Source organism: Glandiceps talaboti, chromosome 14 (assembly GCF_964340395.1).
Source record: "Glandiceps talaboti chromosome 14, keGlaTala1.1, whole genome shotgun sequence".
In the NCBI taxonomy this organism is placed as follows: domain Eukaryota; kingdom Metazoa; phylum Hemichordata; class Enteropneusta; family Spengelidae; genus Glandiceps; species Glandiceps talaboti.
Genome location: NC_135562.1, coordinates 9,472,731 through 9,497,856, shown reverse-complemented (window position 1 = coordinate 9,497,856; position 25,126 = coordinate 9,472,731). Strand labels below are relative to the sequence as shown.

Sequence of the window (25,126 nt, the reverse complement as noted above, 5' to 3'; positions counted from 1 at the left end):
CAAAAAAGAGTCATTATCGTTGAATTCATCCAGAGAATACGATTTGCAATTAAAGTTACTTGGCAAGGAAAAATCCGTCGAATCGCCGATGATCAATTAACTTCATTACCATTAATATAACTTCATTACCACCATTTCAATGGTTTTGGCGGGCGGGCAAGAGCGGTTTCACCCGCGGGCAACACAGGTGATTACCGCCGACTTGAATAAGCTTCACCTCCCTAATCATTCACATAATCGACATCCTTCGAATTCGTCAATGTTAATATTTTTTCCAAGCAAAAGTCGACAGAGCCTTCACATAACATTAAAAGTCACTCCGTTTTTCGCTCATAGATATGTACACACATGTCAAACGTTTATACAAATTACTGTTGAAATGTACATTTCACGACGTTGGCATCATGAATATTAATGAAAGTATCTTCTAAATATCCAGGTAAAAACAAGTAGGGTATTAAAACTAAAATTATACTTCAAGGTAACTAAAGATTATTTTTTCAACTGATATTGAGAGTTTTTAAAAGAGATTTTGTCGTCTTTTGAAACGCTGTACCACGAATAATTTGGATTACCGCCCCTCAGTGATTCCAGTCAGAACTTGACCCCTCCCCACTGTCTGCAGTACTCGTTTACACATGCGCAAAGTCCTTCTATCACGTTGAACGCACACTGTCTTGTTTGGGATCGATGGACGACCGGGTGAACGACTTACTGTTGTCAGTTTCAGTTTAAAACAAGACATATATTAATACACCAGACATCTGTTTTAACACGGATACCGGATAGTTGTATTATCCGAAAATCTACGTGTAATCACTGCAGTAAGAAATGATGATGCGGACCATGAGAACGGTTTTTAATATTCGTGGCGACAGGGTACTGATACTTCTTGTCATAGTATGCATGGTGTTAGGATTTATCATTTTAGAAGGTAAGAGCCACATTCATCAACAGGTAGGTTGGGTTTCAAGACCTCTCCCCTGGGTATTGGTTTAGCTTCTTTTGTGAAAAAAACCGAAGTTACACATTTGGACGTACGGACATATTCTGTACGAGTGCTATTGTTTTGTCGTAATGTCGCCATGTTTATTTTCTTTAATCTTCAGATAGATCTCGTACCACTAAAGTGACGAAGAGGACACGACCAAATGTTGGGCGTCAATTCAACAGAGTTGAAGATAATCAAAATGTCGAAACAGTCAAGGTAAATGACTATTTGGTAAACTTACATAATGAAACTTGAACCACTAAATTGCAAAAATCCGTGACATGGGCTACGCCCAAAAATTTTGAAAATAGTTTGTATTCATCGTCGTAAATCACGGCCTTTTTACGGCACCGTCCAAGAGGCGTTATTTCGCAGTGTCGCGGAACAAATAACAGCTGTTGTTTACGAGAATGTTTGTATTCCACCTAAAGTCGTAAATAATTAGCTGTGCTTAGGACGTTTCAGCACCGTCGTTTCGGCACATCTTGTCACACACACACACACGCACACACACTGATGAGTTTCTGAATACCCATTTTCGCCTGTTCTGGTATCAATGATTTATTGCAGGAGTAGCAATTTTACAAATTTGTCAACAGATTTTTCTTGAAAGACGTGTACAATATTTGCAACGAAACTAAGGAAAATATATGCACCTGTTATGACTCTGTCAAAGATATAGATTTATTTGAATAGGTATAACAAAAGAAATTTACATATTAAAACTCATCATACACACTGACTACCCAGGTTAGTGATACTTTGACATTTAAAAGTGTTTTATTCAGAGTACATGGTTAATTTAGTTGTTAGTACATTTTTATACAAAATTTAGAATTTTATTTTTGATTCCTAACCGTACGTTTGCTACAATACGTAATTATTATGCTTAAAATGTTGAGAAATATAGGTTATTTAAGATGTTATAAAATAAGGAACCTCTCAGCTTAGCAATCAGAGAGAGTTGTGGGTAAGACCATTGCGGTACAGGGGGCGACATTGTACTGTGGGAATTCAAGTCGCTTTATAGGCACTTACTTTAATGTCAAAATCGATACTTCGATTTAGTAATTGCATGGCCATCGTTGCTTCGATTTAGTTGCCACTCACTGGTGAATCATCTGTATGGTAATAACTAAAGCCAACAACCCTGCCAAGGCCACTGTCTTTTACATGGAGTTGACCTAAAGAGGGTTACTTTCTTTGCGGTGTCATGTGACTTTTAGAAATACAGTGAACGATTTGAAAAGCTTCTTCTTATTGTCTTTTTTTTGTGGGGGGGGGGTCTAAATCAAGTTGATTTTTTAATTGTAAACGAGGAGACTATGGCTAACTAACTATGGTCTCGTAATTTAACTGACTGGGGAGGAGGGGTGTTTAAGAATTCAACATATAGATCTTCACTAACCGACCCCTTTAACTCTGATGACCCATGACAAATTGACCATCTACACCATGCCATCGTTGCAAAACCACGGCCTGTTTTACGGCAACGTTCTTAACTAGCCTCCCACATTCAAAATGTAGTGGTAGAAATCATCACTCTGGCTTGTGAGAATGCACCATGCATACATTTCATTTTAATATAATTGAATACTGTAAGAGCATAAATCACATTTGGTACATTTCTCTTTGTACACATGTTTATCCGGAATCTATGGATCCTAAGGATGTCTCAGTACACAGCATAAATCCATGGAAAACTCGTTTCAAGCAGTAAATACGGTCGCGAGTTTTTATTAAAATTGGTCTTTACAAATATACCATATGTTGACAGAAAGTAACATGTACGATATACCTCTATACACAAACTAATTTCTAATAAAGCTACTGTGTACGGTACATATACCACTTTGTGTTATTATGCTCTGCAGTATAGTATGGTATGTTACAAATAGTGCAGTGTAAGTGTATTAATAATCTAATTGTACACCATTTTCAATTGTTATAGCTTCCACTAATGCATTCAGGTGTAGACAGTAGGTAATGCTTCTACAAATTTCATTCATTTTGACAATAAGTTGATTGAACCAAGAAAACAATATTTTAAATGTTTCTCTTAAATCACACACACACACACACACACACACACACACACACACACACACACACACACACACACACACTTGTCAAAGTTTGCTTTATTTTTAAAGCTCACATGACACCTTGTGGGTTAAAAAGTATAAAACAAAATTTCGAAACATATTTAGTAGCCATTTTCGATTCCCTACCATTCCATTGTCCACCGTTGTGAAATCATATTGACCATTGAGAAAAAAACGTGGTATGTATTGGTGTAATTGACACCGTCTTGGAGTTTGAATATTAGTCTAATACGGGGTAAACCTATACTCTGATCTGGACAGTAAATTATGGTGATTTAATTGTTATCAAAAATGATGCTGGAAAGATTTGGTGACATGGACAAGTTGAGTCCCGCTCCCACCATTCAGCCGTGATTGGCGACGTCTGCTCCCTGCTGATAACCATGTCGTGAATAATTATGTCTATTGTATTTATTCAAGTGACACGTTACAACTAGATTTAAAGTGTACGATTCTAAAATTAAATGGCATTTGTCAAGTTGTACTAGAAGAAAATGGAAATTTTCACTAATAAATGGAGAAAATGTACCGCATTGTACATTCAAGTACTTATTAATGAATAGAAGTGGTTTTATATCTGCCTAGTGTCATGTTAATCGGTACTACACTGAATGTTACGTCACAGATGTCCTTGTCTGCAGTTACGTCACTTTTAGATCACATGCGACTGGAACTTGCAGCCAAGTTCACTTCGGTGATGGAGGTATACCTCCATTCCATGCTTCTATGAAGAATCCAGTACGTTCATTTCATGCCAAAATAGACCTGTGTGTTGCATGCCGTTTCCAAGTTGTATCGCGCGCCTTCCCCATACATCACCAAGTATTATTTATGAAAATGGTAAAATTGGAAAATATGGATTTGCTAAAACATTGAGCATAAAAAGTTGAATATAACAATTAATAAATACTCAGGTAAATTGTGTAGCATAATACAGTCGGTAGCATTTTGGTAGGATGGAATCGAATCGCGTAATTTTGAATGTTGAAAAAAGTTTTACCATTATCGAAATTCTGAAACATAACGAGAACTTTCTGCCTTTACAAAAAAAAAGTTATAAAATTATGTGTGACGATTCATCTTCCTAGGCCTACCCCATCAAGGAAAAGGTCCCGGAAAAGATTCCCGAAAAGATCCCCGAAAAGATCCCGGCAAAGATGGAATACAGCAATCACCCACTTCCACCTGAAGAATTGTTCAATGAAGCTTATGATGCCATGGAGCTTGATAAAATTGTCGGAGATCTCATGGATTTCGTTTTGACTGAGACCGTTGAGTGCAAAGGTAGTGTAAGGATGGGGGATGAAAAGGATGGCGGATGGAATATCTGTACTGACGTTGGTCTTAACCCAAGCTCTTGTCTTGTGTATTCGATAGGGTGAGTAGAAAGTGCTCTGCGCATGTCCGCAAACTTCATTATATATTTTCATAGAATATAATTAGCATATATTACAACAAGATCTAAAAATTCTAGATTCCAAAAAAAGGTAACTTTATCACTGCTAAGATCTAAAGCAGAGTTATAATTTAAGATATGCAAATGAGCTCAAACAAAAACAATAAACTGCAAATTAACATATTTGCGAAGCAGTTCTCATGGTGTATACACATATGGTGCAATATCTCCAAATCAAATTGATTTTTGGGTCCGTACCCAAAATAATCACCCTAATGAATCCTTATTTAAATGCATTCACTGTTAAAGCTTGCCTTTTTGTAAAAATTCTTTGACATCGTATGTACTGACCCCTGACCTCTCATGATATATATGTGTAACTTATGTAACTATCACAACGAGTAATCTAGTTTTCTCTTTGATTTATTCTAGAATTGGTAATAATTGGTCTTTTGATGATAAAATGGCAGAATATGGCTGTAACGTCTACAGTTTTGACCCATCGTAAGTTGCACATACGTACTCCTAAATACATACATACATACATACATACATACATACACACACACACACATACATCCATCCATCCATCCACCCACACACACATCCATCTATACATACATACATACATACATACATACATACATACATACATACACAATTACATACATACATACATACATATATACATACATACATACAAAATTACATACTAGTACAAACATACATACATACATACATACATACATACATACCAGACAGACAGACAAACAAACAATATAACATATATATTTGTTTTGTTTATGAACTTTTCTTTCTAACCATTTACCATGAAGGATTATTTTTAATCATGATTTTGGTCTGTATTCTTGCACAACAATACTGTAACGGTTGTAGACATATGGGATATATACACACAACCTTGACCTTTATAACAAAGTGGCAGCCACATTTGTGATAAAAAAAACTCGTGTTACATTTATTTCGAAAAGTTTGATATGTAATCCCGCGTAATGAATGGTAAGCTTTCTAATGAGACATTGACCTTTCACCTTGACGAAACATTTTCAAGGTGAAACTCAGATTACGAAGTCTGAGGGTAAAATATCTACAAATTGTTTTGCAATGATAACTCAAGAAGTTTAATACACAAATAATCTATCCAAATGTATACACTTATGTTATGAAAGGTTTCTTTTTTATACCTTGACCTTGGCCTTCATATTCAAGGCCAAATAGCAATCGCCTATGATTTATGAAGTTTTGTATTTAAAGACATCATTCAAGTGTTTGCGCCTAAATTTTATCTCAGACCACTAAAAAGACGGTCTTTTCAGTGGTCTGAGATATCATAGAGGTTAGCTTTCAAGCTTGACTCTAAAGCTTTGGCCTTGACCTTCATCTTTAAGGTCGAATAACAAATATTCAATAACTTATGGAGTTCTAGACAGAGAGACGCCAATCAAATGTGTCACCCACATTGTTAGAGGTAAAGTTTCTATCCAGACACAGTTAACCTTCATTTTCATAATGGTCGAATTTATATTTCCACAATAACTTTGCCATACAATAAATAAGAGTTGGGGGCTAAGCCTTTTATGAAGGCTTGTCAGCATTATGAAGTATACATAATTTTACCATTTGTGAATGATTAATCGTCAGAAATATAATATTACTTGTACATTTGTTTTTGCATATTTGATTGTTTACCTATACTTTTGAATACCACGTCTTAATTTCATCACACAGTATCGGACTAAGTGATCATAAACGGTCAGAGCGTAATTGGTTCTTTAATATGGGACTTTGGTTTGAAGACACTGATGACAGAAAATACGCCATGGCACGTCCAGGAAATAGAACTGAAATACAAACCTGGAAATGTCTCACACTTCAAAACATGACACGGATGTTACATCACGAAAATGTGAGTATAATCACGTGATACATCAGTAAGGCCACAGGCACTTAATTCTATGTTTCTCATCGTAACACCTGAAATATTCGAGGTCGATCGGTCGGTCGGTAGAACATGTATGATGTAAATACATGATGTAGTACGTAGAACACGATCTATGTACTAAAGTTTGTTGCATCAATAACATTCATTATTGTGAAACTGGCCAGAATTGAAATAAGATGGTACACTATACTGTGAGCGTGAGCAAAATAGCTTTAGGAACAAAAACGGGAGGAAAAGTGAACGCGTATTTCCAATGGGTCAGTCAGGTACTACTTCTAGTACGAGCGCACATGTTGACGTCGACCTGCTGTATTACATACGTAGACGTGTTGTTCTCAACTTTTCATGATACATGTGTACTCAGAACACTAAAAGAACGTTACAAGGCGATATAGAAAAAAACTGGTTTAGGTTGAAAAGAAATACAAATACACCATACATCATGTATCAAAAGATATGTAATACCAGCTCCGTCATGTCAGTTTCACGCTTGCTCACGATTTAGACATTTTTTGGACTCAGGATTTTCATGAAACCACAGACAAGGAAAATAAAAGTCTGTGATCTGGTTTTACTTAATACTTCGTCTCGTATGCAGTTTATCCTTTACTACACCCATACTTGCTGATCTAAACAGATGATAAGTTGATAATAATATGCTAAATAGAAGATAAACCAACACCTGCCCCCACCCTCGCATGTACAATTACTATATCAATAGAAAAAGAACTTTCACTGAACGGAGTGGCAGAGTGCACAGCAGGCCAGTATATTTGTCGTCTTGCTGCTAGACGTTCGGGCTTTCTTCCGATACGATAAGCGAACGAAGAAGTTCGCAGTGAGGGCTTGTCCGAACCATCCTCGATAGCGAGGTTCGTTCGTGTGTCGTATTGTATCGGTAGAACATCCGAGGTCTCGCAGCTAGACTAGTATATTTGGGGCCATAATTTCTCCCAGTTTCCTCGAGAAACTACGATTACTATTTTGATTTACTAATAATCTACAACTGTTTATGTTTGTAGGAGATTATTGATGTCCTCAAAATGGATGTTGAAGGTAATGAGTATAACGTCTTTCCACAAATGCTTGAAAGTGGTGTTCTGAAGAACGTCAAACAACTCGTTTTTGAAGTTCACTTGTCGCCGAAGCTCGGGAAGAAAAGACTTTGGAAAACGTACAATGATACTAAAATGATGATGAAATACCACGGCTTTGAGTTGTGGTATATCCATCCCAACGAAGCTGTCCCACTAAAAGACTTTGGAAAATACGCTGGTATGCGTCGTTGTTGCTACGATCTATCATGGGTGAACACCAATTTTATAAACGCAAACTAAGACAGACAAATCAGCGAATTGAATGAATGAACAATCTTTGTCAGTCTCAGTACACCTCTGAGTCTGGGTTACCTCTATCCACTGAGTGTGGTTGGCGTGACTACAACGAGTTATTTCTCCAAGGCGTCTCTGAGTTTTTGTAGACTTTTTGCCCAACAAATATTTTATAGGCAGAACGGTGTACAATACCCTCTGAAGTGAAACCGTATGTTTGTGAGCAAAGAAAACATTAAACTGTGAAGAGATATTCAAAACTTCTTACAGAATTTATAACGTGGGAATTTTCATTTATTTTATTTTATTTTCAATTTTTAAAAATGGGACTTTACAATAATACAATAACTTGGTTCACTTTTTTGTTAGCATAAAGTACTGTTGAAGAAATTCTTGTCCTGGAGACATTTGATAATTTAGGCATACTATTATTTGAGAATAGCCCTTGTAAGAGATAGTGTTTAAGAACATGTGGAGAGTTTTGAAATTAATCTATGAAATTGGTTTCTAGTTATATTTAATATTATTTTATTCCTTTTTTCCACAAAGCTGTTGTCACTTTTAGATAAACTGAACTATTTGAAAAGCGGATTTTCATGTTTTTTCTCTCTAAATCATTTTTATTGTTGGACTTATTGTTCAACAAATGTAGACGTTACTATGGCTACCTTATCAATTATTAATAACTTACTTTTGCCTAGCGCCCTCAGGCCAATACTTGCACAGTCAATGATGGTATCTTTTTGTATCAGAGATTGGCAATTCCCAATGTTCACCGCTTGAGGGCGCAAGTATTGATCCTTGGGCAAACGAATCCTCCAAGTTGGCGCCTGAGGGCGCTCCGCAGAACTAAATCATTAATATTTAATTAGGTAGCCATAACAAGTCTGAGGTTGCTCGTTAACATTTAAACCAACAATTAAAGTTGATTTAGAAAGAAACCAGATTTTTAAGTAGTACACTTAATTTACATTGTAGAAAATAGCAGATAAACTATGAAATAAACAAATTCATCGGCCAATTTCAAATCCACGTGGATTGATTTGTTTTCACGCGAGGAGTATTCTGGTGGAGGTTCTTTATAAGTCACATAAACACGCGTTCATTTTATTTTTAAGTTTTCAGCTCTGATGTCGATTAAAGATTTAACCTTTAAGTCGACATATTTATTTTATGAGTAGTAAATATCAGTTTCTTTTCAAATAAAATTTGATCAACTCATTGATGTCTTTTGTGTGACTTTATGTGTGTCATTAAAGTTGACAGATCATCCGTAGTTAAATTCTGCACACACACTATTGAGTCAGACGATATGTTAAGAAGAATTGTTGGCCGTAGTCGATTTTCCGGTTCCAAGATGCATTGCGCGAGAGGACGTCGCTTACGTTGTTAGATTTAGTCTTGTTTTGTCTTTATTACATTTGAAATAATATTTTCATCAGGAAATGATGGTAAGACATGTTGACCTCTTTATATTATGGGTGATTTTATAGAACAAAGACGGAACGCCATCGATGACAGAGTGGGATTTTACCGCGCTTACAGAATACATGGCATTGTATGGAGAGACGCGCAATGCATCTTGGAACCGGAAATTGGAACTTTTGAAAAGTTCTGGCATTACCATAGTCCCTCAGACCACCAAACAGAGCCATTTCCGTTGTGATATGAGATAGATAGAAGATGATTCAAAACCAGAAATTCTGTGACCTGAAATACTTTCTTATTTAAACTTTCCATTCTATTCTCATAACATTCTTATCACAATTTTGGCAAGTATTAAACAGTCCTTGTCCTTCCTTTCCTGATAAGGCCTAATAAAAAAAATTGTGTGGTTCCGAGTACGCTAAATTTTATAATAGGTGTGGTAGGTAGATTTTTCATTTTATTTAATTGCAACAGTTGTCTAGAAATGGTGATGATAAGAACGTTATTTTATCAGTATTAGATAATAAAAACTGTCTTTGTAGGTGCCGAAAAGTTAGTTATATTGCCATATGCCGTGTGAATACTCTTTCACAGGCATAAACAAACTGATCAAAGCATCGCTTGAATCTGCATCTGAAAAACCTAGCTCATCTCAAAACACCGACTCCGTCACCCCCCCCCCCCCCATCCACCATCCATCCCAGTCAGTTGAAAATAGCAGAATCCTCATGAGGCAAAATTGTGATTTACATAACAATTTCCTGAGGACTTGGATTTGTTTTTAATCAAATTTAAGTGTTGCAATATTAAGTTTAGACACATAACAGAAATGTTACACAAATGAAACACAAGTGTCCTTGGCGTCGCTGTCTTGTAGAATGAATAGATTGACCTTTGACATGTACATGCATCATCAAGCGTCACGTCAAGTCACATCCTAGCTACCAAAATCCATCTAAACGCAAAAAAAAAAATGATATACTGGTGTTACTTTTTAGTTAAAACGTTGTCTGTCAGGTGACTACCAGGCGACTAAATTAGACAGATTTGGTGGAGCTAAGCTATGCAGTGTCATGAACGTAATCAGAAGAAGCTTGAACTTCATGCGTTGTTGGAGTGGGAGTCAACTGAAGTTTGAAGAGAATATGAGTTAGGCCTTTTTGTGAGTGGACTAGCTTCTCCTGCTAAACATTAGTTCCTTGCAGGGTTCTAGATCAGTCCAACTACCGGTAGATAATTTGAACTGTACATGTTTAGAAATGACAAATAGAATAGAATATGCAATTAATGATCAAGTTGGCTTGTTCAATTTTATCCACATGCTTTAGTTTTAACTTGTATATAAATGTATGGTGTCCGATTTAATTCAACTGTCCTAAAATGATTCATATTTAGAACAGGTCGGTGAATATTTAACAGGGAGTACGTGTTTATTGTCGACATGTCGGGTACAGTACTGAACATGACAGCTGTTACCAGCATGTGATATGATAGCAGAATAATTAATACATATCATGTTTCGACATCGGTGTGACATTGATGGCACATTATGTTTTGTATATGTGTCATGTCTTTTGAATATGTGTTGGAGGAAAGGAAGCACTTCCCTTTAAAGGTCACAACAACACCAAACCCCTTAAGTCACGCCATATATCTTCTCAAACTGTTTATGCTAAAATGTAAAAACGTTCCATGGGTGTGTTTAAGCAAATACCCCTTTGATACCTCACTCCCTTTAATATATTCTTAACCTCTTGAACCTCACCCATGCATGCGAGGTGTATTTCCGATCAAACACGTGTCTCAGTAGATGTTATCAAGAATAAAGACAGTTCTTTACACCTCAACTATTTTTGTCTTGCTTGACCAATGTGTTCCAAAAATTTATGACGTCGCATTGCAATTTAACGACCTCCAAGAAGGGACTGACTTAGGCCGGGAAACAAATTATCAATTATTTCTCTGTGAAAGAAACATCTGTTTGCTATGTCATTTCACTGACGTCGGAATACATCTATACCAGAGGGCGACACACTAACACGTTATCACAGGTTTTGGCTACATCTAATCGCCATGGCTTTTTGATTCATATACTTCTGGTTCGACGTTATCACTGGTATTTACGTAGTACGGACACGTTATTCAGGTAGGTCGTTTGAATCAAACCGTGACAAATCCCGCTATGATCATCCCTAGTGATTAGTTAACTCTTGTGTACATCTCATACTCAGTATAAATGTGCCATTTTTAAATTCCATTTTTCCACATTTTTGTTTTCTTCATGGACACACGACTTTGTTAAAAGACAAATTCACACAATTAACTGTAATCGTGTTATTTTTCCAATGCTTAAAACGGAGAAAAGCGAAATTGTAACATCAGAAGTATTTTGTTGTTTGAATTCAAAATTTGCTGAGTGAAGTACCCGGAAAAAGATATAGCGTCTAACGAGACACTTTAACTTAATTAAGTACATTAAATCAAAAACTAAACCGAATTCTATTAAATGGAGATTTTACAAAAAAATACCAAATTGCTCCAAAACATGACAGCAAAGTGTAACATACTAAGCTTATTCATTAGTAGACCATTAAAAATGGCATGTCAGAACGGGAAAATATCAGAAAATATGTTTTTCTTTTATCAAAAAAACCCATAAACAATTAACGTATAGTAAGGGTACATACTTAGGTGGATTTCGTTTTTTTTAAAAGCCATAATGATAAATAGATTAATCATCTGAACAACAGTATTCAAGCCACTATGGATATCGTATCGAAGTACTCAAAAATAAAATCATGATGACACGATACACATTTACATTATTGTTCAAAAGATATTGCAATTTATAATAACAAATTATTTCGGTAAAATTGAAAGATAATTGCCATAGTAACTGTTTTCAATATATATTTCATGAAGTGTGTGTGTGTGTGTGCGTACATGCATGTATGCATAAACATGTATGTATGTATGTATGTATGTATGTATGTATGTATGTATGTATGTATGTATGTATTTATGCATGTATGCATGTATCATAATATTCTATAATAGTAGGAACTTGTCAACCAAATAAATATGTTGTGGGGAGCGATAAATTATGAGCATCCCCAGCTGCAATATTATATATAATATATATATATTATGTTCACCTATTACTCTGCCGAAATATTATCACGCCCTCAACTTACGCACGGGTGTATGTGATCCATTGTCGGAGCAGCGAACTTTGTACCTGGTATAGTTAAACCACACTTGTATTAAAGTGCACAGATGGACGAAGATAAAACAAGCACACTTGATGAATCATGACGAATAACACCGACAGAAACCACCGTGAATTGGGGAGCATTTTTGATAAACAGGTAAGGCCAGTATACTATGTACCATGGTCATACAAACTAAACTACACTGTACACCAACGTAAGTTTTCTATTCAACACGTTCATCGGTCTCAAATGATAGGAATATACGTTTTGTGTCCATATTTGCATGGCTGTGTATTCAGCCCGGCCAAACATCAAGGTGTTGACTTGGTTACACAGTCTCTTGTGACCTAATATTTTTTTTCAATAATGACCATAATACAAAATAATAACGTTATTAGGTATTTACAAATATTCAAAAAATACAGTCAGCGGTGAACAGAACATTGAGTGAACACCACTGACGGTATTTTTCGAATATTCGCAAAGAACAGAATATTGGCTCACATGTGACTGTGTCTGGCTACGAAGCAGGTGATCGTTTTCAAATTATTTTAGCGCATACTATATTTATGATAGTTTGTAACAAATGCAACAACGCCACAAGGAAACAACTTGTAACAGGTGTGTTTTGTGGTGTTGGACTATAGACTTTATAGTATGCATATGATAGAGGGACTGTGGTCTGACCTAGTTCTGGATGCACAGCCACTTGTGAGCTAATATACATTGTATCTGTTCATGACGAGTCTAGGATGATCATAATACAAAATAATGATGTTATATAGGTGATATTCAAAAAATACCCTTGCCGGTGATTGCTCCGGAATTAGTCTAGTTCCTATACATTATCATTACGATTTATACCTTAGACCACAGTTGACATCCAGACTAGTATGTATGTATGTATGTATGTATGTATGTATGTATGTATGTATGTATGTATGTATGTATGTATGTATGTATGTATGTATGCATGCATGCGTGTGTGTGTGTGTGTGTGTGTGTGTGTGTGTGTGTGTGTGTGTGTGTGTGTGTGTGTGTGTATGTATGTATGTATGTATGTATGTATGTATATATGGATGTAGAGGAATAGAACGACAGCTGCGCGAGCGGCCAGCCTGACTGCCTGACCCCCCCCCCCGCACTTATATGTGCCAGTATTTCTAGACGTCACTCTGTTTCACTGTCTCTCTGTTGTTATCGCTTTCCCCACAGAATGGTACTCCATTGGTTATATCACCACCCAGACAACGCAAGTTGACAGTTTGCCGTAAGCTGTGTTATGGTCTTGGGGGAATTCCGATTCCTCTCACTCATACTATTATTGCATTTTATATATCACTGTTTCTATTGGAAGTGGCCGAGGTAAACTATTAAACTATCAAATGCAAATGGTTTTTAAATTTCCCACTGCAACCACGATTACAACATTGGTGGTGGTGGTGGTGGTGGTGGTGGTGGTGGTGGGCGGGGTGGTGGTGGTGGAGGTTGTGGTGGTGATGATGATGATGATGATGATGATGATGATGATGATGATGATGATGATGATGATGATGATGATGATGATGATGACGACGACGACGACGACGTCGATGATGATGATGATGATGATGATGATGATGATGATGATGATGATGGTAATGATGATGATGATGTTGGTGGTGGTGGTGGTGGTGGTGGTGGTGATTATGATGATAATGATAATGATGATTATGATTATCAATAATTTATTGATACTGTGAAACACTAATTAATGTTACTTGATTGTTAATTTTCAGTTATCACCATTTTATACAAGCGTTGTCGTGTTTTCGGGAAGAGCATGGGATGCTGTGACAGACCCCCTTATAGGATATTATATGACAAAAATAGACTCGAGATTCGGAAAAATAAAACCATGGTAAGTTCACAATAACAGAAACTTAATCTTTAGAAGTCAGAGGCCCCGTTTTTAGACTCCTGTAGGTATACACCCTATACCTTAGACGCTCTTCTGCCCCAACCTTGAGGTGGGACATCGTTAAAGTGCCCATATGGATGAGGATTTGGTATTTATTTGGGATTTTTTTAATGTATAAAGCAAGTTTATCGTGATTTCCTACTTGAAAAATCAAATCAAATGTGAAAACACATTGACCAAGTCAGTGTTTGTAACTCAATACATTTCAAAACAGCTAAACCAAAGTGTGAAAAGTTTGTTATTGTACGTACAATAACAAACAATTTAGACGTTTACTATGATTTTGCTATTTACTGAGTTGCAAACAGGGACTTAGTATATGTTAGTTCACAACTTGAATGATTTTTCAAGTAGGAAGCCATAATAAAAATGTTTTATAGATTAACAATCCAAAATATATTTACAAATCCTCATCCACATAGCATCTTTAAAGAACCAATACAGTACCAGTACTTTTCGTTGCAGGTTGTTTTTATCAACGCCTTTTGGGGCCTGTTGTTATTTCCTGCTATGGTCGATACCTGAGAGTGATACCATGGAGTTCAAATTCTTATATTATTTAGTATGCTACTGTGCATTTCAAACATTTCACACGGTAAGTGTTTTTATATTGCTACAACCCACGAAAAAACACCGGTGCATTTGCTTGCTTGTGGTAAGCAGGAATGAGACAAGTTTCATACAGGGGCATACAAAGTAATTAGTGTGGGTAACTTATCAAGTATAAATACCACATAACTCTAGATCTGTTTACTGATCGAACACTACACGTGGTAACATTGAGTACGACTGTTACTGTTACATTATAACTTCTAAAAATATAACGAACTTACAAAAGCATCACATGAACCATAGACCCTCCGAGGGTCTGTGCATGAACCTACATCAGGGACACTGTTGACATCGGCTGTTGTTTTTTGCATCAGTTGTATTGTTGTTTTTACCTCATTTGTCTTTGTGACATGACATGACATGACATAATATGATATGATATGATATGATATGAGGTATGATATGATATGATATGATATGATATGATATGATATGATATGATATGATATGATATATGGTATGGTATATGGTATGATATGATATGATATGATATGACATGACATGGTATGATATGATATGATACGATGTGATATATGCTATTGTATGATACGATGCGATGCGATACGATACGATACGATACAATACATACAATATGACACGACACATGATACGTACGATATATGTGATATGGTATATGATATGATATGATGATATGATATGATATCATGTTTCTATTTATGTTTAAACTTGTTTAAATATATGACTTACGCATGCGCCGTGTTTATCTCGCCATGTTATATCTTATCAGTACAATGTATTCTGCAAATCTCAGCTACACGCCATTATTTCTGTTCGTATTTCCATAATGTTGAGTAAATCTAAGATTGCCAAAGCTATCGAAATGTCATATTTAATATTGTGTTTCTATTTTAATGTTTCAATTATTCCGGGTTTTTTCTCATCACCAGTGTTACAGCGTCCCACACGCAGCTTTAACGATGTACATTACCCATGACCAACACGAGAGGGACTCGGCCACAGCCTATCGTAAGGATGCATACATTTACACTTTATCACAAATAGGATATTGCAAAATCATACAATTATTGTTTCTGTTATGAATGTTGAATCACGTGGGTTTACTTTTCTATATAGCACTTGTTCCCAAAGGTGAATTTAAATAATGTGATGTTATCATATTTGACAGGTATTTTATTGGACGTAGCCGGGGTTGTCGTTGGTATGATCATCCAAGCCGCCATCTTGACTTCGAAAATGGGATCCATATCACGTGACCCTTGCAAGAATGTAGTAATCGATAGAGTCTTTGAAGAGAAACAAAACAATTATGTAAGTCTACAGAATATTATATTAAAAAATTCGAGAAGTGAAAGAAAATGTGCACTGACACTTTCTACCCAATCATGTTACCATGGCAACGCCTTGCCTTATTCAACCTAATAGCAAGACTTTTCTAACAACTACGTATGCGAAGACTCAAGTGAAGCATTTTTGTCCATTACACCAAAGGCAACGAAGATACTTCATAGTAAACAAAAGTTTATCAAGTCTGTACGTTGGGGGCACCTGCCCAGGTATTAGCTTGATGCCATCCGATATCCAAAATAACTCTTGATTCAGTGCAGCATGGATTTAGTCCATACTTTAAAAAAAAAAATTCTCATGCAGTATTAGCAAAGGAAGCGTGATTGTTAAAATATCTCTTCTTTCCAGAAAGTTTTGAAATAGGACCGAAGGTCTTCTTGTATGTATACATGTATAATGTATGTAAAACCAGCCTAGCTTGACAAAATAATATTGCATAACTATATACGTCAATTTTATACAATTTCTGCTTCTTAGACTTCTGCTTTTGGCACTGCCGCATTGGCTATATCCGTGATTTATTGTCTGTGTGCTGTAGTTGTAACATTTGGGGTCAAAGAGTACAAAGGTGAGTTGTCATAGTAACAACAGAGCATGGTGTTTACAGGGAGATTTCGTCTTTCGGCTTGCAAAACCTATAATTATACAATGTATCAAGATGAGTGAGACATTACAAGGTTTCATGTTGAGATAGACACAATAAAGATAACACAAACATACACAGTGTCTGACTTGTATTTGTTATATTTGTATTTTGTTTTTATTATTAACAAAATACATAGCAGACACTATGTAAGGGATGTTTGTGTGTTATCTTTATTGTGTCTACAGAGCAGACACTGTATAAGGGATGTATGTCTGTTATCTTTGTTGTGTCTACAGAGCAGACACTGTATAAGGGATGTTTGTGTGTTATCTTTATTGTGTCTACAGAGCAGACATTATGTAAAGGATGTTTGTCTGTTATCGTTATTGTGTCTACAGAGCAGACACTGTGTAAGGGATGTTTGTGTGTTATCTTTATTGTGTCTACAGAGCAGGCACTGTGTAAGGGATGTTTGTGTGTTATCTTTATTGTGTCTACAGAGCAGACACTGTATAAGGGATGTATGTCTGTTATCTTTGTTGTGTCTACAGAGCAGACACTGTATAAGGGATGTTTGTGTGTTATCTTTATTGTGTCTACAGAGCAGACATTATGTAAAGGATGTTTGTCTGTTATCGTTATTGTGTCTACAGAGCAGACACTGTGTAAGGGATGTTTGTGTGTTATCTTTATTGTGTCTACAGAGCAGGCACTGTGTAAGGGATGTTTGTGTGTTATCTTTATTGTGTCTACAGAGCAGACACTGTATAAGGGATGCATGTCTGTTATCTTTGTTGTGTCTACAGAGCAGACACTGTGTAAGGGATGTTTGTGTGTTATCTTTATTATGTCTACAGAGCAGACACTATGTAAAGGATGTTTGTGTGTTATCTTTATTGTGTCTACAGAGCAGACACTGTATAAGGGATGTTTGTGTGTTATCTTTATTGTGTCTACAGAGCAGACACTGTATAATGGATGTTTGTCTGTTATCTTTATTGTGTCTACAGAGCAGACACTGTATAAGGGATGTATGTCTGTTATCTTTGTTGTGTCTATCTCAACATGAAACCTAGTGATCTGATACTCTGTTTAATAGCATTTGCAAGCTAAGACGAAATATCCTGTAATGTCAGAACCGTGTACATCTAATACTATTTTTATTCACTGATATTTGTTATTTGGTTGTATCTATTTTTGTTCTTTCCTCTTGGGGTGGGATGGGAGGAGAACCCAATAGGAATCAAAGAAAATGTCTTCTCGAAAATGCATATCAAATGACCTGCCACCAACAACATCGACTTTAATACCACTTTTTATACAATTTTTTCCAGGAAAAAACCTTGCATAGTTACGTAGAAAGGTATAATACGTTAACCGTACTTTGTTTTAGTCGTCTGAAAAAATTGCAAAATGTTTTGATCATACTTACCTTTAAATGAAAATGAAACTTTGAACTCACACGCATAGTTTTCATGTTCTAATTTATCAACCTTGTTTTGTCAACTGTTCACCACATTTAAATTGATGGATATTTGAAGTTTTTTTTTTACTTTCTCACACAGACGAAGCTGTCAGTACACAGGATGAAAATGATTCATTTGTAGACAGTTTAAAGACTGTGTTCTCACATGAACCATACGTCAAACTCTTACTTACATTCGTGTCATTCGCCTTAACTATGCAGGTAAAGCAAAGTAAAAGTTATAAAATCATTATGTGTTTCCTATAACCCGATCGACCCTAGTTTAAGGCCACCAACCCTAAACATTTTTTTAACATTTAAAACAAAAAAGATAATAAGTTCTTTGTCTTCTTGACCATCATGCACGTCTGTTTTCTTTCCCCAGTGATGTATGTACATATTTCATCAAATTATTACTGTACAGAAGGAGTATTATGACCGACATTTCTTTGGTTTTGTGTCGAAGCAAGATAAAATAAAATAAAATAAAATCCCGACCTACCTAGCCTATTCTCTGAGGCCATGTTATCGGAAATACACAATTATATTTTTGGCCCAAGATTACAAACTACCGACTATAAGATATATTTCATCACAAATCTTACACAGAAAGTTCAAGACAAATATGTTTGGTAGTTGTTAGTGATGTTCCTAAGGTCGTCTCAATGATAAACTAATCAATCCAAGATCAATCTTACATGTAATTTAGATGTAGAAAATATATTGTTTTGCTGGCGAAAGACTGCAAACGTAGGTCATTATTTATAGAGAGAAATGACTGTAGAGTATATTAAGTTGCTACAATGACGTTGGTACTATCTTGTAGTGCCTCTGTTTTACATAATATAGTGCCCCATGGCATGGTCTGCCTGTCTGTCTGTCTGTCTGTCTGTCTGTAGCTGTCTGTCTGTCTGTCTGTCTGTCTGTCTGTCTGTCTGTCTGTCTGTCTGTCTGTCTGTCTGTCTGTCTGTCTGTATGTATGTATGTATGTATGTATGTATGTATGTCCATATACTAGTAATCTGTCTGTCTGTCTGTCTGTCTGCCTATCTATATATATGTCTGTCTGTCTGTCTGTCTGTCTGTCTGTCTCTGTCTGCCTGTATGTCTGTCTCTGTCTGCCTGTATGTCTGTCCGCCCGCCTGTCTGTCTGTCTGTCTGTCCGTCCGTCCGTCCGTCCGTCCGTCTGTCTGTCTGTCTGTCTGCCTGCCTGCCTGCCTGCCTGCCTGCCTGCCTGCCTGCCTGTCTGTCTGTCTGTCTGTCTGTCTGTCTGTCTGTCTGTCTGTCTGTCTGTCTGTCTGTCTGTCTAATCTCTCTACCTCCATCTCTCCCACTCAAATCATTCAGTTCTCCCTCATCTTTACTCCCACAGATAATTCAAGGGAATCTAATTCTTTATGCAAAGCATGCCTTACATATTGATGAGTATCAGTCAGCAATAATCCTTCTCTTGGTAAGTACATATTCGTTCTCTTACTTAGGACATAGTATAGAATGTGTCAGTGAAAGTAGTTCTTAATCCAAGGTAAGTTCCTGAATCTAGAATTAAAGGGGAACACCACTCCAGAATATTCAAGGCTCCTAAGTGCCGTTATTCCCTTCAGCTTAAAACTTATCTCATGAATATTCATTGTGCAACCATGAATATTATTATTTCTGCTGACTCCCATGATGCAATTGCCATGAAATCGTAGGTAATTGTAGGTGATGTAAACTCATGAAATAACTCCATCAAGAACTCATATTTTATGAACATGCTTTTATTTCTGGAGTGGCGTTCCCCTTTAAGGTAATCGGGTAGTGATCGCCGGCCTGGCGACGCCCACCTGTAGATTAGTAACATATATTGTTGACTTCAAACTTACACATGCTGCCCCTTAATATAAAGGTTATAAATATCTGTACATTAGATTTCAGCATTGGTGTCAGTACCGTTGTGGCAGATATTCCTCAACAAATACGGCAAAGTCAAGGCCCTCTATACGGGGATGGTTGTGAGTATGACGTCACATTACATTTTTTTTTCAATTTACTTTCAACAATTTAAATTTTAAATTTCGGTGTTTAAAGATCAGTAACATTTTAAAATACCCAGGAACGTTATGTATTTCCTTGCAACTTTTAAATCACACCGTGAAAGAAAACTGTTTTACCATAGCAATGTCCACTGTTTAAATAAAAAAGAAGTCGGAGAATATAAACTTGACATTTCCTTGAAGTATTGTGATAGAAAAACATTAAAGGGGTACAAGCTGAGTTTATACGTTTTGGGGCATAATTTTTGCTGATATTCAAAAGTACGCGTATTAGTCTACTTACTGAAGCATACTTAACCATCACTTGTAATTGGCTGAACTCAAGCCTTATATTAAGATATGACTTATAAATGACCCAATGATGTAATTTTTATACATGTAACGAAATCTCTACTATGCAAATTAATTATTCTATTAATACCAGAAGACAGTTTCTATTATCATAGAAGTAATGCATTTATAAAAAAAATGTAATCAAGATTTTAAGTATCTTCATTTCAGCCTGTAAAAAGTGCTTTTTTCACCCTGTGGCACTTTAACTACTATACTTTAAATCACTGCCAGAATTGTTGGTAGAATACGTAACATTGTATTATTTTAGGTCAATTTCATAATCACAAAAAGGACTTAAATTGGCTTTCACTCTATTGGTATTGGTTGATCTGCAACTATTCCCCCTGACGTCATAACGCACATGTATAATCAAAAGTGTTATGACCTTATGACCTTTCACTAAATATTCTAGGGATTTCTTCAGAACAAATTGCATCCCCATAAAAAGTAAATAAACAACTCATTTTACATTCGACAGTTAACCTTTGCAATTTTAATTTATTTGTTTTGTGATTTTTATTTTTAGCTGTTCTTGCCACTTGTGATGTCGCTGTTGGTCGTTCCTGGATACCAATTTGTTATTTACATACTGGCTATGCTATCTGGTGTCTGTGTAAGTGCAGCGTCATTGTTGCCATGGTGAGTAATATTTATTTGTTTTTATTATGGCAATTATGACCTGATGGCGCGTGCTTTGTGAACAGAATGAAAGTAGTCCAAAGGCTATCTGGCTTTAACACGCCTTTAAGTTTTATTGAGACTGCCCAGTTTCCTTTTTAAAAATGGTTATGGGAAGGGAACAAGACAGTTGTTTACAAGAGGCGATGCGATCTATAGTGGGAGCTTCGACATTTTAGCTAGGGGGGGGGGAGGCTTTGAAAACATTTCTACCAATATAATTTCTTAAGTTTATTTGTGCTGCTAAGGTGCAGCAAATACAATTTCCATTAAATAAAAAAAAATACACAAATGTTTTACATAAATATATACAGGTATACAGGTAATTATTTTTGAATAAGCCATCAGGTCATCAAACATACGGTAGGCGTCATTTGTACCTTACCTATAATATTCATATTCGCATGATCTTTAGTTTAAATGGCTTAAATGAAAACACCACTCCAGAAAATAAAGTTATCTTCATAAACTTTGGGTTCTAGACAGCCATTTCATGATTTCATATCACATAATTTTAGCTTGGTTGCCAAGAAACACCAGATTTAAACTCATGTTTCACCTCTATTGTTCTTCCAGTGATACACCATGACCTTTACCATGACCTTAGGCATGGATATTTATTAGATGAACAATGCATAAACATCACTATTTATCTAAAGGAAATAAGAACTTAAGAATCATAAATATTCAAAGTTCAACAAATAAATATTTCCCAAAGTGGTATTCCCCTTTAATAGGATTTCCCTTAATAACACACCCAGTAGCCTAAGGAATGCATCCGTAATAAACTTGTTGTTTTTTCTCGTAGGTCAATGATTCCTGACGTCATCGACGACTTCACAGTCAAAACAGGGACAAGGAAGGAAACCATATTTTATTCATTTTATGTGTTTTTCAACAAATTTGCATCAGGAGTTGCATTGGGTGTATCAACAATGGTCCTCGGGTAAGTCCAAGGATGATTTTCTGCCAACAGAATGGTTGACGGTGATCAGTTATATGATAGAATTCATAATATTGGTTTTGTTACAATTTCTGACGATCATTTGGCTATTATTCTCATTCATTGAAATATTCAATTATGTTGGGTTGGTTAATAAAGGGTAGAGGCTATCATTTTAGAGGCTTTTTGATAGTATATATTCCCCAATATTTTTCTTCGTTCAACCTAGGAAAACACTATCGACCTAGGGGAACCTTCTCACTACGAGTAGTGAGAAACCCTTAGGCATCGAATATTTTAGGGCTGAATGACGTAAACTATGGGGGGATAATAGAATTATAAGTCCCCAAGCATAATTTATGAAAGTTCGAGGAAAATAATGGCAATTTCAAACGTTTGACTAGCATATTTCGAGCAACGCAAAATCAGTGCTGTAGTAGCAACGTAGAACGACCAGGGGTATATAATCCATAGTTTCTGTTCAAGTACAATAACTTGGCTCGAGTATCTCGTATAATGGTAGTTATTATTATTTCATATAAAATATAAATGAGTTAATAGAGAACTTGCAAACCCACCATGTTGAATGTTGCATCATGGGAAATGTGATAATAAATGCTAATCAATTAGTATTATGAACAATATTGTTATATTGTTTTTAACCACAAATGACCAATTCATAGTCACCCTGACCATTGTGGGAGGTTTATTTTATCGGTAGCTCCAGATTAGGTAATACGATAACCTCAGATAATCCCATAGTCCTTTGCGTCTGAGCATGCTCATTCTGGATTGCAAGTTCCTATTAAATGTCTTACCAATGTTACTCTCACCAGAAATTTCTTTCTCGTATACGAATAATTTTTTGTGTACTGAAAATAATTTTTCGAAACCCGCACCACTCTTTATGCATATTTAAACGACTCCCAGCACAAAGTTTAAACTCGGCTTTGCTTCTAAACTACATTTTGTACTATATATGTTGTGTATTTGCGATTTGTACCCTGATTTGTGCTTTGTGTCTTGATAGTTTTGCAGGTTATAAAACAGGAGAATGTGAACAGCCGCAGTCAGTGGGACTAGCCTTAAGGATATTTGCCTCTGTGGTACCGTCGTGTCTTATCCTGTTCGGGTTTAAATTCCTTGCACAATATCCTATAGATGGGGATAGGAGACTAGCGAACAAGAGAGCATTAGCAGAAATGAGGTAAGAATCCCCCCCATCATTAACACCACCACCACCACCACCACCACCACCACCACCACCACCACAACAACAACAACAACAACAACAACAACAACAACACACAATTAAGTTTTTACGGCTATGATCACGACCAGACCACCCTACAATCACCACCACATCTCCATCACCACCGTCCCATCACCACTTCCATCCCATCCCATCCCATAACCTCCACCCCATCACTGCTGCCTCGATCATCCCCGTCTCCCCCACACAAATACCGCCATTCCCATCATCGCCTCCATGATCAGAAATATGACAATCATATGTTACTACCACCGCCTCGCATCACTATCACATATATTGTACTACAAATACGTGTACTTCCTGACTACCTCACAAGCTACCACGTCACACAACCACAAGCATCACTACTATGACCATCACCACAACAACCATCATCGCCCCCCCCCCTCCCACCCATTGTCATCACAAGAAAAACCATGAGCAAAAATCATCTCCATCTATTATGCTACTACCATCACCTCGCCAAATATTAACACTACGTTCTTTGATCTCGTTATTTCTGGATTTTTACAGGGAGCAAAGGCAACTATTTACAGCAGCAGAGCGTTATCTGAACACTACATCGAAAGCATGAACCTGCTCGTCTTAATATACAAATGCAATATACTGTTCCTCCATGGATTTCATGTCACAATGCAATGGCTACTTGTTTCAAAACTATGCCTCGTATCCATGGAAACATGTTTTGTATTTAGAACTACATCTTCTTCCACCTGATGATCTTTTTATGATAAACTGATCACGTGGTTTGGTACGTTTATATGTCAAATCATTCTACTATCTAACAATCCCCTGATTGATCAATATATAAAAAGTAACCTATCGGTTATTATGTAGCCACAGTCACTTGTGGGCTTATATTCTATTCAAGGATGGTCATAATACAAAATAATGACGTTATTAGCATAGGTAGCTACGAATATTTGTGAAATACCGTCACCGGCGTCTACATAGATGCAACACGCCGGTGAGTGTTTTTTTTTTTTATTCGTAACTTAACTACCTGATAACGTCATTAATTTGTGTTATGGCAATCCTTGAATAGAATATTAACCCACAAGTGTGTGTGTGTATCCCATTTTGGTACAGTTTAAGTAATCGAAAATCGAATGCAAAGATCAACAAGTTTGCTCGTAACCAAGGGCTACCATAGCAGTAGACTTGTGGTAATTAAGACCTTGGATATTTGGAGGTTGCCCAATAAATGCTGAAAAATAAAGCGAACCTCTGGGCTAGCGCCCTCAGTGGCGACCTTCGTTGCTTTAAGAGTAAGCAAAATAGCACGAGGGTTCCAGCACCTGGACTATGGGACGTTCGGCTATAAAGAATAACAAGCAACCATCCCATGACATGCTGAGGTATATATAGCGCCACCAACCGTCAAATTGTGAATACACCCTGCCAACACACGTGACTAGTGGTTCTGGCTATCTACAGCAAATAGCAATGCATATATGAAGTATATTTTCCTTCATCTTAAGTTTTGAG

At 36.4% G+C, this 25,126-nt stretch overlaps 1 protein-coding gene across 1 annotated transcript; it reads left to right on the top strand.

The window, feature by feature from the left end:
• Window positions 1–846: 846 nt before the first annotated feature.
• LOC144445225 (sodium-dependent lysophosphatidylcholine symporter 1-like) lies at window positions 847–24,212 on the top strand. Its single transcript, XM_078134767.1, has 19 exons — window positions 847–934; window positions 1,110–1,207; window positions 4,185–4,474; window positions 4,925–4,996; window positions 6,242–6,419; window positions 7,478–7,762; window positions 13,642–13,791; window positions 14,205–14,326; window positions 14,852–14,981; window positions 15,907–15,985; window positions 16,146–16,288; window positions 16,802–16,892; window positions 18,476–18,597; window positions 19,748–19,828; window positions 20,286–20,369; window positions 21,271–21,383; window positions 22,231–22,368; window positions 23,396–23,572; window positions 24,152–24,212. The coding sequence occupies exons 1-19, from the start codon at window positions 847–849 to the stop codon at window positions 24,210–24,212; spliced, it is 2,502 nt and encodes an 833-aa protein (XP_077990893.1).
• Window positions 24,213–25,126: the final 914 nt, after the last annotated feature.